Below are 14,037 nucleotides of genomic sequence, written 5' to 3'. Positions count from 1 at the left end.
TCATCTCTAAAGTACTTATAATACCTAATACAAGGTAAATGCTATGTAAATAGTTATAAATATAATGTAAACGCTATGTAAATAGTTGCCAATGAGCAGCAAATACAAGTTTTGCTTTTTGGAACTTTTTGGAATTATTTTCCCCCAAACATTTTTACTCTGTTGTTGGTTGAATCTGCAGATGTGAAACGCACAGATACAGAGGGCCGAGTGTACACATCCGGAAATATAGATTTGTGAAATTTTAGCACCCTTTTACTCATTTTACTATTTAGGTTAACTCCTTTCCAGATAACCTCTAACCTGCATAGGTGATGATGGAAAATTGAAGAAATTACAATAAGATTGGGTCTGTACATGTGTAGTGAATATGGATAGGAAGCGAAGATTTTGTTCCCGGGATGGAGCACTGTTGTGGAGCATCCCATAAATATCGATCCCATGTGCAAAAGGATGCTACTGGATTAATTCTACATGAAACAGTCAGATTTAGACAACATCTAGAAGTTGTGTTACGATATGCTTATGTTAAGTTATACACAAGTCGGGGAGCTTTTCACAAATGGACATTTCTTCTGTTTATTCAGTTCTTCATTCATTCAGCAATCATTTGCTGAGTACCATGTGCCGTTCAGTAGTCCAGCTCTGATTATTTGAAAATGAAGAGAACACATTTCCACTCCGTGGGTATACCCATGAAAACATGTGAATTCTAGTAAGTTGTAGTACACACTTCTGGTGAGTGTAAGTTAAGTACGGCATTTCTGGAGAACGGTTTAATAATAGTCATCAAATGCCTTTGACAATGTGCATATCCTTTGATTTAGCAATTTCACTTTAAGGAATTCATCCTAAGGAAATAAAGGACATCTACAAAGCTTTAACTGCAAGACTCTCCTCATGGTTTTCTTGATAATCTCAGGAAGTTGGGAATAACCTGATGGTCCTCAAAACGAAGGAGATTGCTTATGTAAATTACTCTGCAGGCAGCAGGAATCCAGTGGAAGCTTTTAAGCATAAGAGTGGCATTGCATGTGTATATGTGTGTGTGTATTTGTATGTGTGTTTTAAAGATAATTTTAGGGGACTTCCCTGGTTGCACAGTGGATTAAGCTCCATGGTCTCAGTGCACGGGACCCAGGTTCGATCCCTGGTCAGGGAACTAGATCCCACATGCATGCTGCAGCTAAGGAGGCCACGTGCTACAACTAAGGAGCCAGGGAGCCACAACTAAGGAGCCCGCCTGCCTCAACTAAGACCTGGTGCAACCAAATAAATAAATAAATATTTTTAAAAAAGATATTTTTAGAAGCAATGTGGAGAATAGTCTCTAGTAGGGAAAAAACCCAGAAAAGATGTTTTTTTGCAATAGTCTGGGGAAAAGGTGTTGCAGCATTGAGCTAGAGCAGGGCAGTGGGAATGAAGAGGACAATTGGATTTTGGAGAGATTTCCAAGGTAGAATCAACAGGATTTGTTGACTGACTATGTGTAAAAAGAGTGTGGAATGTTTGAGAGTAAGGTACAGAGGCTAAATCTGAGATTTCTAATTGAGGTGGAGCAGGTTCGGGGGGAAATATAAGGAGTCTGATTTTGAACATGTTCAGGTTGAGGTTATAAATCCCTCTTCCTGGCTGTTGCCATGGTGATTCCTGGAGGAGAAAGGAAAGCTTTGAGAGGGGATGTGGGATTGTGGTTAAGTGTTTGGACTCTGAGACTGGCCGACTGAGACTGAGTGCAGGTGCTGCCACTTACTGGCAAACTACAACCTCTCTGTAGCTACAAACCCTGATCTCACAGGACAGAGATACAGAGTTAAGAAGGGTAAGTCTTGTAAAGTGCTTGGTACCAGTAACCACTCAATAAACATTGAAAAACAGAAAGCACCATAATAGAGTCCCCACATGCCCTGGGGACTTTTTTTCAGACTCCCCCCACCACCACCCTCTTACAGGCATGTAGCATTGACCTCACTCCTAATAACTTCATGCCCCAGCACAGCCAAAACACATGATCCCACTCCTTGAGCGCTTTGGGCAGAAGTACCAGCTCCCTGCTCTCCAACGGATGCAGGATTTCAGGTCCGAAGTCTTCGGCATGTTTCCTCAGCTTCTTTTCTCTCTTCTAAACCTCCTTTAAGAGGAATATACAGTGTGCTTTCTGGAACTCTCTTTAACTCTATTTTCTCTTCCAAACCCATTTTCCTCTTTTTATCAATTTCCCCAAGACTGCTGGATGTTTCTAAGAGGAGAGAAGGACGGGGGCTGGAGATGGAGATTGAACAGAAGATGGGTTTAACTAGGAAGAGGTGAAGAATGAGAAGAGGAGACGATGAAAGGGATAAACACTGGGAACCTTAACTGAAGGGGGTGAGTGATGGAGAAAGAGCTTGTGAAGGAGACGAGAAGGGAGGACTGGAACAGCAGGAGTGGGAACCAAGAGGACAGGAGAGAGCATGTCCTGGAAACTGGGTAGAGAGGGAGTTTGGAGTAGGGTCTGGTCCACAGCGTTATATATTTTTGGAGAGATTAAATAGGATGATGACTGGAAAGAAGCTATTGGATGTGACAAAAAATAGGCCATTACGGATCTTTAGAGCATTTTCAGGAGAATAGAGAGGAAGTGACTTGCCCAAGGTCATACCGCTAGTAAGTGGTGGAGCCAGGATGACAGAGCCCAAGTTTTTTTTATCACTCTGCTCTACAGGTAATATTCTTTACATGCCTACTAACATGTCCCAAGTGTGTCTTGTGTTTATGTGGGTTGGAAACTGATGATATGTTATTTTATTATAGAAATGAAACACTAAAACCCCAGATCTGCTTTATGAAAGTGATGCCTTCTTAAGACATTGATCACTGACTTTACAAATGGAACACACCAAAAAAAACACATAAAATAAAAATAAAAAATAAACAAATGAAACAAACCAACAAAACACCCCAGTTTTGATGAGAGAAGAGAGCTGTACTAATCCCAACTCTGCCTGATGAAAGTGTACGGTTCTGCTTTGGAGTCTGCCTTGCAAGCATAAGTGACAACTTCTTTGCAGAGCAGTTGACATGGGGTAGGCTCCTGGACTGTGCAGGAGGCATGCAACCTGGTCCAGTTTTTGCATTTTCCAGTCCTTCTCTGTGAATCTCTTTCACTGCTTCCTGAAACTCCTCATCTGTGGAACTCCAAGATATCTGCTAACCATCAATTTAGGAACGTGTTAATACTGGATAACACTGATCTCCCTGGAAGAGTCTGTAAAATTAGGAATATTATTATGACAAATGTAATGACTTCATAGAGTTGCATATTCTGGGATTTATGTAAGGATGATCTTGATAACTTGATGACTACAGCACAGCACGGAAGCCAACTTTTAACTTCAAGTATTGGCAGCAGTGATGAAATTAACAGAATAAATGACATTTATTGAATATTTATTCTGTGCCATGTGCTGTACTAAGCATGTTTCATAATTAACCCCATTTTACAGGAAAGGAAACTATTTCTTGGACAGCTTCCATAGTTGGTTTAAGGTAAATAGCTTCCAATCATGGAGTCATGATCTCACTCAAGCATCCTGACTTCCATCTATGGCCCTAACCTCTAGAACTTTTTCTTCTGAATCTTAAAATTGATGTTTCTTCTCATGCAAATCATAGTTTCTGGAATTCCCACGTTCTAGAAGCAACACTTCTTATATTTCTTTGAGACACGGGGAGATTTTTTTTTTCCCTCTGCATTAGGCTTTTCATTGAAACACAGATGAATTCTTTTTCTTTTCCCAGTTTTTTTTTTGAACTTCTGAATTTTATTTTATTTATTTTTTATACAGCAGGTTCTTATTAGTTATCCATTTTATACATATTAGTGTATGTATGTCAGTCCCAATTCATCCCCCGCCCCCCCACTTTCCCCCCTTGGTGTCCATACGTTTGTTCTCTACAGACACACAGATCAATTCTTCTCTGGCTATTCCACTGTTTCTATAATCAGAGTGTGTGACTGACAGGATGTGATTCAGTTGGAATACAAGGTATAATGCCATACTGATTATGGGGGGCATTCCACTTAAATGGCTAGTAACGTCTTTCCCTGAAATATTCAAAGAATGTTTTCCAGGAATCAAAGAGAGACAAGGCTGATAAATGATATGCTTTAATAAAAAATGATCTATTAGGAGAAATTGGGGCCATTAGGGGAGGGACCCATTTTGTGAGAGTAAAAATAGCTTGAACAATATCAGTGCATCTCCACACCCACATTTTCCCCCTTTCTCCATGATTTAAACTGGAATGAAAGACATATCATGGGAATGGGAAATGATCCTTCTGATGTTCTTTCATGAATATGTTTGCATTGCAGTTGAAACTTTTACTATCTCTCCAGATACAGAAGCATCACTGTAGTCCTACTAACATATAGCCTATATACTAGTAGCAAAATGGCTAATTCACTAAAACCCCAGGATAATGCTGGCCAAGGTACATATTAAGTGGGAGACAGAAGGGTTGGCGGGGGTGGGCTGATGGGTGGGGAGGTGTTTGCCTAGCCTAATTTTTCTGAATCAGGCCGTGTAATTGAGCCACTAACTGGGGAATCACTGTCCTGGAATCACTGTAATTGTTTTGGAAATTCCAGTTGCCACAGGACCTCAAGTGACATCCATCAACACACAAGCTGATGGGGGAAGAATGGATCGGGGGTATGGGATTAGCAGATGCAAACGATTACATATGGAATGCATAAACAACAAGGTCTTTATGTTTAGCACAGGAAACTATATTCAATATCCTGTAATAAACCATAATGGAAAAGAATATGAAAAACACACACACACACAAGCTAGAATGGACAGCCACCATCAGGTAATGCCAAACCCCAGGTAGGACCAGGACAGATTTGGATTGTGTGGCCAGACCCCTGGAATTCCCTGCTGGCTGGCTGCACAGGCTGGCCTTAGTCTCCATTAACCTTATGATAATGTGTTGCGATTTAAATGGTTAAATTCCATTCAATTTAATTTTTTTTGTTAATAGCTTTATTGAGATATAATTCATATACTATTCAAATCACCCTTTTAAAGGTACATATTCAAAGGTTTTTAGTATATTACTAGAGTTATGCAACCATCATCACAATTTTAGAACATTTTCACCAAAAGGAAACCCTGTAATCTTTAGCAGTCCCTGCCTTCGCCTATTTTCCTCCACCCCCAGCCCTAAGCAACCACTAACCTACTTTCTTTCTCTGTTGATTTGCTATAATGTTTTCTCTGTAGATAAAGAATCTAGACAGTTTATATAAATGGGATCATATAACTTATGGTCTATTGTGACTGGTGTCTTTCACTTAGCATAGCGTTTTCAAGATTTAACTGTGTTGCAACATGTATCAGTACTTCATCCCTCATTATTACCAAGTAACATTCCCCTGTAGGAATATACCACATTTTATTTATTCATTCATCAGTTGATGGACATTTGGGTTGTTTTCACTTTTTTGGCTATTGTGAATAATGCTGCTGTGAGCATTTGTTCAAACAAGTTTTTGTGTGGATGTATCTTTCATTTCTTGTGGGTCTATACCGAGGAGTAGAATTGCTGGGTCATGTGATAACTGTGTTTACCCTTTTGAGAAAATGCCAGACTGTCTTCCAAAGTGGCTGCACCATTGTACATTTCCACCAGTAATGTATGAGGGTTCCAGTTTCTCCACTCAGTGTTGTTGTTGTTGTTGTTTTAATTTATTTATTTTTGGCTGTGTTGGGTCTTCGTTGCTGTGCGCAGGCTTTCTCTAGTTGTGGCGAGCAGGGTCTACTCATCATTGCAGTGTGCGGGCTTCTCATTGCGGTGGCTTCTCTTGTTGCAGAGCATGGGCTCTAGGTACGCGGGCTTCAGTAGTTGCGGCATGTGGGCTTAGTAGCTGTGGCTCACAGGCTCTAGAGCGCTGGCTCAGTAGTTGTGGTGCATGGGCTTAGTTGCTCCGCGGCATGTGGGATCTTCCCGGACCAGGGTTTGAATCCGTGTCCCCTGCTCTGGCAGGCGGATTCTTAACCATTGTGCCACCAGGGAAGTCCCTATTACCTTAATTTATGCTCTTATTATTATTTTTCTACTTCACTTAGGTTTTATCTCTTCTTTTCTCTTGTAGTCTTTTCAGTTGAATACAATGATTTTTTTTTAACCAGTTCAACTAGTTTTAAGTGTATAGCTCAGTGGTATTAAATACATTCACATTGTTGTGCATCCATTACCCCCATCCACCCCCAAAACTCTTTTCATCTTGAAATACTGCAAATCTATACCCATTAAACAAAAACTCCGCATTCTTCCCTCCCCTTAGCCCTCAGCAACCACCATTCTACTTTCTGTTCCTGTGGTTTTCACTACTCTAGGCACATCACATGAGTGGAATTGTACAGTGTTTGTCTTTTTGTGACTGGTTTATTTCACTTAGCATTATGTCCTCAAGTTTCATCCATGTTGTAGCATATTGCAGAATCCCCTTCCTTTTTAAAGGCTGAATAGTATTCCACTGTATGGAAAGACCACATTTTGCTTACCTATTCATCCTAACCCATTTATTTTTAGACTTACATTTTTAAATGCATGCATTTAAGGCTATGCATTTACTTACATCAAAACTTACAAGTTTTGATATGTGATACTCTCATGACTATCGAGGTCTAAATATTTAAAATTTTTCATTGTTATCTCCTTTTTCTCTCATGAGCTATTTAGAAGTACTTTCCTGATCATAAATTTTTGAAGCCTCTTGCTGCTGGTTGATAAATCATTTTCTTAAAGCCTTTTCATACCTCCACAAGCTGTGTGGATACTTGCCCCAGATGATGTCTTAAGAATAAAAACAAACAACAAATGAACAACACATGTCCTATAGAGCTTCTCCCCCAGCCCAGTACAAAACTACATACCTGTGCAGTCAAGAAGGTCAGTACAATAAAGAGGCTAAGTCTGGATTCAAGTGCTGACCAGACCACTTGGTAAGTGTGGGAATTTGGGCAAATAACTTAATCTTGCTGCACCTCAGTTTCATCTTCTATAAAACAAAGCTAACAAAACAGTATCTGTTTCACAGAGTTATTGGGGAGTGTTTAGCACCTAGCCATCATTCAATAAATAGTACTATTTTAAAAATCAGTCTAGCTGCTGATTTTACCTTGTACTTTTAATGCTGCTGTGCTTTGTTGGTTAAGATAAACCTCTGGGTTTCTGGAAAGTAAAGACCCATGTTCCAAATAGCTTTGTTATACTTGTGTCCAAAATAGTTTCATGTCTCTCTGAAGTTCATGCAAACACATACAGAGTGGACACAGGCACCGGCAGACAAGTCTGTCCCATTTTATATTCAAATTCAAATTCAAAATACACACAGATGCAAACGACAGAGATTGTCACAAAAACGCACTCAGCCAAGCCCAGAACCCACAGATCCAGGTCCACACTCACGCTTCTGTAACACTCGCCACAAAGATGGATCCATTGCCCCCAGATAGAGATGCTCTCACAAATCCCACTCAAAACCTAGCAGCACGCTGATGTCACAAGCCCCAGTATGGGCTGCTGCCTTGTTTTTACTTCCTTTGTGATGGTTCTGTTTTAGTTGTTTTGTTGTTCTTCGTAGAGTTATCACCTACCCTCTTTTCTGTCTACCCAGCCCCCAAGCTCCCCGCCCCAAGCCTCCATTGCGCATGCGTCCTCATCCTTTTTTTTTTTCTCTCTCTCTCTCTCTCTCTCTCCCCCTCCTCCCCCCCCCCCCAACACTCCTGTACCAGTCGGCTGTCCCCGGCCCTGGCGGCGGAAGGGATGGAGCAACGTCACGAGCGCCCGGCCCCTTAAGACGCTGCTGGCTGGAGCCGCCTCCCTCCCTGCAACCCGCAGCGGGGATGGAGTAAAGGGAGACCCGTCGACCTGCCCGCGGAGATCAGCGATGGAGTTAAAGCAATCTTTGTCCATCCATCTGGAAGCTGAGAAGCCTTTGAGGCGCTATGGGGCGGTGGAGGAGACGGCGTGGAAAGCGGAGGGACTGGGGAGAAGTGAGTATTCGGGCGGGGGGTGGGACAGTTGGGGATCCGTGCGCTGGAGCGGGTGGTCGCGGGAGCGCGGGGTTGGTAGGGAGCGGACCGAGGGAGGCGCCCCCGCAGCGGGGCTTTCAGCGCTGCGGGGATGCGCTGCGCTGCGCTGCGACGCTCTCTACCTCGAACAAAAGCCTCCGGGTTGGGCTTCACCGGGAGGCTCGGGAATCTCCAGGCAGCTGAGCCGGGAGTCTGGGGTGGACTCGGGAGTCCCGGATCCAAGCTCGCAGCCGGTCTTGGAAAGTAGGGTCTTTCCCGCAGCCGAGGGAGGAGGGTCTTTTCTCCACCGGGATGCACTAGGACGCTGGAGCCTTTGGACCATCCTGGAAAGCGCCCACGTCTCTGGAGAGGGGGGAGTGTCCGCTGGGTTTCTGCTTTTGCTTCTCCCCCGGCGTGAGGTTCAGGGCACACCTGAAATTCCCAGCGTTTCTTCTCCTGCCTTCTCCAGGGTCGCGAGTGGGAGGGAAAGGATTAGGGGAAGGTTAACCCTGTGCACGCCCTTCTTTCTCTCTTGACTCAAAGTCTCTGGTTTGGGTACAATCCTAGAAGGCAGTTCTGAAATGGACAGACTGTATTTGCTACTTCTCTCTACGGTATTTTGGGGTCAACAACATTAACAAATAAACTAAGGATTGTTTGTTTTTAATGAATAGGATGCAGTAGTTGAAACTCCTGCTCTCAAAGTATAGAGGCAGCTGCAGGGGTCCCAGCGTCACCAGCCCTCTCTGCAAACCCCGGGCGCTTAGCAGTCCCCTGCCCTTGCACTGCTTGCTTTAGCTCCGTACCTCCATCCGGGCTGGGAACGGCCGTCTCGCCCTTCACAAGGACCCTCAGCTTCCTGCCTTGGCGCTGAGCTATGTTGGACCGAAGTATTGTGAATATGCTCTTTTCCTGTCTTCACCTGGTAGAAGATTGTGTGTGTGTGTGCTTTCTCCATACCTGTAATTACAAATTAAGAAGATCTTTTTAGAATGGCTCAACTGTACTCTGGTTTTCATGGGTTCAAGTAGAAATCACAGTCAAATGTCTTAGTTCTGCACCTGGAAACCAGAGTGTGTCCAGCCTCTCTCCTTTTCTTTTCTTTCTCCTTTTAAAATATGGGTCCTTCCTTCCGTTTCATCCTTTCAAAACCCTTTGGCTTTGGTACTTTAACATGACATGAGGGCTGAGGGTCTCTGGTCTTCCTGCAAGCTCAAAATAATATCCACAATGGCTGCCTTTTGTTGATAGATTGCCATGTATTAGGTCTTGCCTGTGCTAAGAACTTTAAATGCATCCTCTCATTCAATCCCTGGAACAGCCTCCTTGAGGGGAATATTATGACTTATGACTCCCCTTACATAGATGGAAAAATTGGGGCTTGCTAGGTGAGGTGATTTAAGTGGCAGAGTCAGGATTTGAACTCAGGTTTGTTGGGCCCCTGCGCCCCTCTCTGCTTTTAACCTGAAGGTGTATTGCTTTCACATTTTCAGGAAGCTTTCTAAATCTGTTGAGAGTCCCAGAACACATTCAGTGATTTTAAGTATGTGGCAGCCTGTTGGTCTCTGGAGTTCACGGTGGCCTTGAAAGACTACTGGGTCTGTGCAGAATAGAAGCCCTGGGTTTGAATCCTGGCTCTGCCGCCTTGCTGACATGTGACTGAATTTATAACTAGTCACATTTTTTTTAAGCCTCACTCTGCCTCTGTTCTCTGAAAGGGAGATGATAATAATACATACCTTATGGCTTAATTGTGAACATTCAATAAGATGATGTAGGTAGAGCTCAAGGTAAGTGCTGAATATATTGGCTGCTTCCATTATTTTGTTACTACATCTGTAGAAAGAACCTGTTTTTATCCTTTGCAAAGAATTACATAAATCAACACTATGGACTAAAGCTGCAATGTTGGCCAGGTCCCTAGTAATTCTCTTATGTTTTTTTATGTTCTCACCACTTTATTAGGAAAAATTTCAAGCATACAGAAAAATTGCAGTGAAAACCTGATTTATAGCATTTTTGCTCCTGAAATTTTTGTACTTCTAAGTCTTAGGCTGCAAACTGTTAAAAGGTTGGCGGAAAGGCTTTCTTATCCTCTCTCTTCCAAACCAACAAAGATTCTCACTCTTGCTTCCCATTCAGATGCAAGACCACAGTTTCTGATCTGCTTTTGGTGTGGATCCTCAAATCTTTTTTTTTCTTTCATTTTTACCTATTCAAATTCAAAATCTTCTTAAAGCACTGATCCAGAGTTTCACTTTTTTTTTTTTTTCAGAGTTTCACTTTTGAATCTAGACTTTTGATCTCTAGACTCTTGTCTGCAGCCTAACTTTTTTTTTTTTTTTTAAGTGGACTTTTTTTTCTTTTTGGACTCTCTCTCAACTCCCAGGGGATCTGTGGATCCATCCCATAACATCTGGGGCCTCCACTTATTTATTAATGAAGTGTGAAAATTAGTACTATTGATTCTGTGGCATAATAATTGTCAAGCCAATGTCGCTATGCAGGAAATGCTGGAGAAAAAGAGAGGCCCATTAAAAAGAAGACACTCTCTGTTTAACTTTTACACATATTTAAATATTTTATGTTAAACACTGAGTAGGTGTTACTTAAAAAGACTTGAAAAGGGGAAAAAGATTGCAAAACTGGTCATTTTCAGTTAAGGTTGTATTAACCATTCTCTTTAATGTTAGCTAGAGTTTCTAGGTAGAAGATATAAATAGTATAGTAGCTAAGAATGAGAGTTTTGAAATCAGGTGACATGGATCCAAACCAGCTCTAACACCTTGTTGCTTTGTCACCCTGGGAAAATTGCTGAACCGTTCTGTAAGTTAGCTGTCTCATCTATAAAATGGGGATATGTTGGTTTGAACCCTTGGGAACTTGCCAGCTGAAATCTGAAACTGGCCCCGTACTCAGAGGGCAAGAAGAGGCCAAAGAAAGAGACAGCCACTCCAGATTGGTAGGTGGCAGGTTTAGCAACAAGGGAACTTACATACGAGGCTTGTCTTGGGCGCCACAAGATCTCTGCACCGGCCCGCCAGAATCTCAACAGTTTACATAGAGGCCTTAATGGGGTTCAGTGGTGTATCCCATCCTGATGGTCTCAACAACATCCTACTCTCTCAAAGCCGCATCCTTGAACTGGCTCCTAGTGCAAGAAGAATGGGTGGAATATACATTTCAAGGACGGGAGGGGTGAGGAGCCTCCGATGACCCCAGTCCTGCTCAAGAGTCAGCTGGCAGTTCCATCCTCTCAGTGACATCTTCCAACAGGATAGTAAGGACCACTTCAGGCTGTTGGGAGGATTAAATAAGATAATGTATATAATGCATTTAGCACAGTGCTTGACATACAGTAAGCACTCAATCCATGCTGAATGGTTGTCACAATAGGGCAGGGGTCCCCAACCCCGGGCCATGGACCGGTATCAGCCTGTGGCCTGTTAGGAACCAGGCCATACAGCAGGAGGTGAGCAGCAGGCAGGTGAGCGAAGCATCATCGGTATTTACAGACTCTCCCTATCATTGCACTACCGCCTGAGCTCCGCCTCCTGTCAGGTCAGCTGCGGCATTAGATTCTCATAGGAGCTGGAACCCTACCGTGAACTGCGCATGCGAGGGATCTAGGTTGTGCGCTCCTTATGAGAATCTAATGCCTGATGATCTGAGGTGGAGCTGAGGTGGTGATGCCAGCGCTGGGGAGCGGCTGCAAATACAGATTATCATTAGCAGAGAGGTTTGCCTGCACAGAGACCATAACAAATCAATTGCTTGCAGACTCATATCAAAACCTTATCAGTGAGTGGCAAGTGAAAACAAGCTCAGGGCTCCCACTGATTCTGTATTATGGTGAGTTGTATAATTATTTCATTATATATTACAATGTAATAATAATAGAAGTAAAGTGCACAGTAAATGTAATGCCCATGAATCATCCTGAAACCGTCCCCCCACCCCCGGTCCGTGGAAAAATTGTCTTCCACGAAACCGGAAACCAACGTTCCAAAAAACGTTGGGGACCACAGCAATAGGACATAAGAGGATGGTGCCCAATAGCATTGGAGGAGATTATTCCAGCCTGCCAGTTTTTCCTTGCGTGCATTTCTTTGTAAGTTCCAGGTAATGATTGTGTAGATACCACCTTCTTCCTTATGGGAAGGTGTAGGAAACGGCTTTTGCACCCTTGGAAACCACCTAGTATTTTCTCCTTTGAGAAAGAGTCTAAGGAATTGATCCCATCCACTTATTCTTTTTTTTTTTTTAATACATTTATTTATTTATTTTTGGCTGCGTTGGGTCTTCATTGCTGTGCATGGGCTTTCTCTAGTTGCGGTGATCAGGGGGGCTACTCTTTGTTGTGGTGCACGGGCTTCTCATTGCGGTGGCTTCTCCTTGCGGAGCACGGGCTCTAGGCATGCGGGCTTCAGTAGTTGTGGCACATGGGCTTCAGTAGTTGTGGCTCGCGGGCTCTAGAGCACAGGCTCAGTAGTTGCGGCGCACAGGCTCAGTTGCTCCGTGTCATGTGGGATCTTCCCGGACCAGGGCTCGAATCCGTGTCCCCTGCATTGGCAGGTGGATTCTTAACCACTGCGCCACCAGGAAAGCCCTCCCATCCACTTCTGACAACATTTTTCCACTAGAAGTGAGTAGGTTTTTTGTTTTTTTTTACTCAGTTGGAAAATGCATAGTGACATTTCAGTGTGGTTAGATATATAAAAGTATTGCTTTCAACCAACTGTAATTAATTAGGGGAGACACAAAGACAAGGTGCCTTTTGACAAAGCACAGAGCTTTTTAAAAGCACAGTTGTCGGTGGTCTTGGCCGTTTCTTGAAAGATTTGAGTGTGCCTTAAAGGATGATCAAGATTTTGGACAGGGGAGGTGGGGGATGGTGGCACAGCGGGTAGGAGATGCCAGGAGAGATAACAGCATTGGCAAAAGCGTAGAGGTGGAAATAAATGTGCTTATGAGTAGGAGATTGGAATAAAGTGGAAAGCTCAAACGATAATCTTTCTATAAGCCCAGGAGAGATGACAATTATTTAAAAATCCAAGGGTGTGTGCCGACTGGCAAACAGATCATTAAACTGGCCAATGTTTCAGGTTTAATAAACAGTGTGGAGACTGAAAAATATGAATTGCCGGCAATGTATATTATAGATACTTGGGAAAGAATTTGTGTTACTTTCATCTATTTGATTAAATATGCTAATTTTATTATTTCAGTTTTGTTTTAGTCTTATTTCTCTTTTCTTATTACAGAAGTAGTACATGCACTTTATAAAGAATTCAAACTCATCTGAAATATAAAAATAAAAAGTGAAAAATTACCATAATCTGCTCCCCCTTCCCCATTTATTCATTCAATAAATAGGTATTAACTGCTTTATAAGTGCCAGGCAGTGTTCTAGGGGCTCAGACACAGTGTGGGGCAAGACAAGCAAGGTTCCTGCCTGCATGGAGCTTCTATTCAAGGGGAAAGCAGGAAGTGGGCTGGGAGTGAAGGTGACAGACAATACATAAGCAAATAAATAATGTCGTTCAGATGATGATGTGTTATATGGGAATTAATAGGGGAGGGATATTTCCCATCCAGTGGTCAGGAAATGCTTTCCTAAGGAGGTGACACTTTGCCATGTAAATGTCAAGGATCCAAGAAGCAAATGCAAAGGGCCTTGGTATGTTAGAGGAAGAGACAGAAGGCCAGGGTGGCTGGAACCGGGAGGGTCAGGGTAGAGAGAGGAGATAAATCAGCAAGGAGCCAGACTGGGTAGGACCTTGTAGGTTGTGATTAAAAAAAAGAAAGTACAGATTTTATTCTTGTTGTAGAAGCTGCTGCTGATTGTCTAGCTTAACTAACATGAGCTGGTTTTTGTTTTTAAAAGGTCACATCGGCTACTAGATGAAGAATCAGACCATGGGGCAAGTGGTGATCGATGTAATCACTGTTCGCTGTAGTCTCAGGG

General features: G+C 42.8%; 1 protein-coding gene across 7 annotated transcripts in view; it reads left to right on the top strand.

The window, feature by feature from the left end:
* Nucleotides 1-14,037, top strand: part of BMERB1 (bMERB domain containing 1) — a 192,539-nt gene that overhangs the window by 27,160 nt on the left and 151,342 nt on the right. For all 7 annotated transcript variants that reach the window (XM_060284427.1, XM_060284425.1, XM_060284424.1 and 4 more), the window contains one exon: nucleotides 7,791-8,051. In XM_060284427.1, the coding sequence (XP_060140410.1) occupies nucleotides 7,791-8,051 (261 nt within the window). The remainder of the gene's footprint in view (nucleotides 1-7,790; nucleotides 8,052-14,037) is intronic.

This window comes from Globicephala melas, chromosome 15, assembly GCF_963455315.2.
Source record: "Globicephala melas chromosome 15, mGloMel1.2, whole genome shotgun sequence".
Taxonomy (NCBI): Eukaryota; Metazoa; Chordata; class Mammalia; order Artiodactyla; family Delphinidae; genus Globicephala; species Globicephala melas.
The sequence above is the reverse complement of the archived record's forward strand: the minus strand, read 5'-3'. Positions and strand labels throughout refer to the sequence as shown.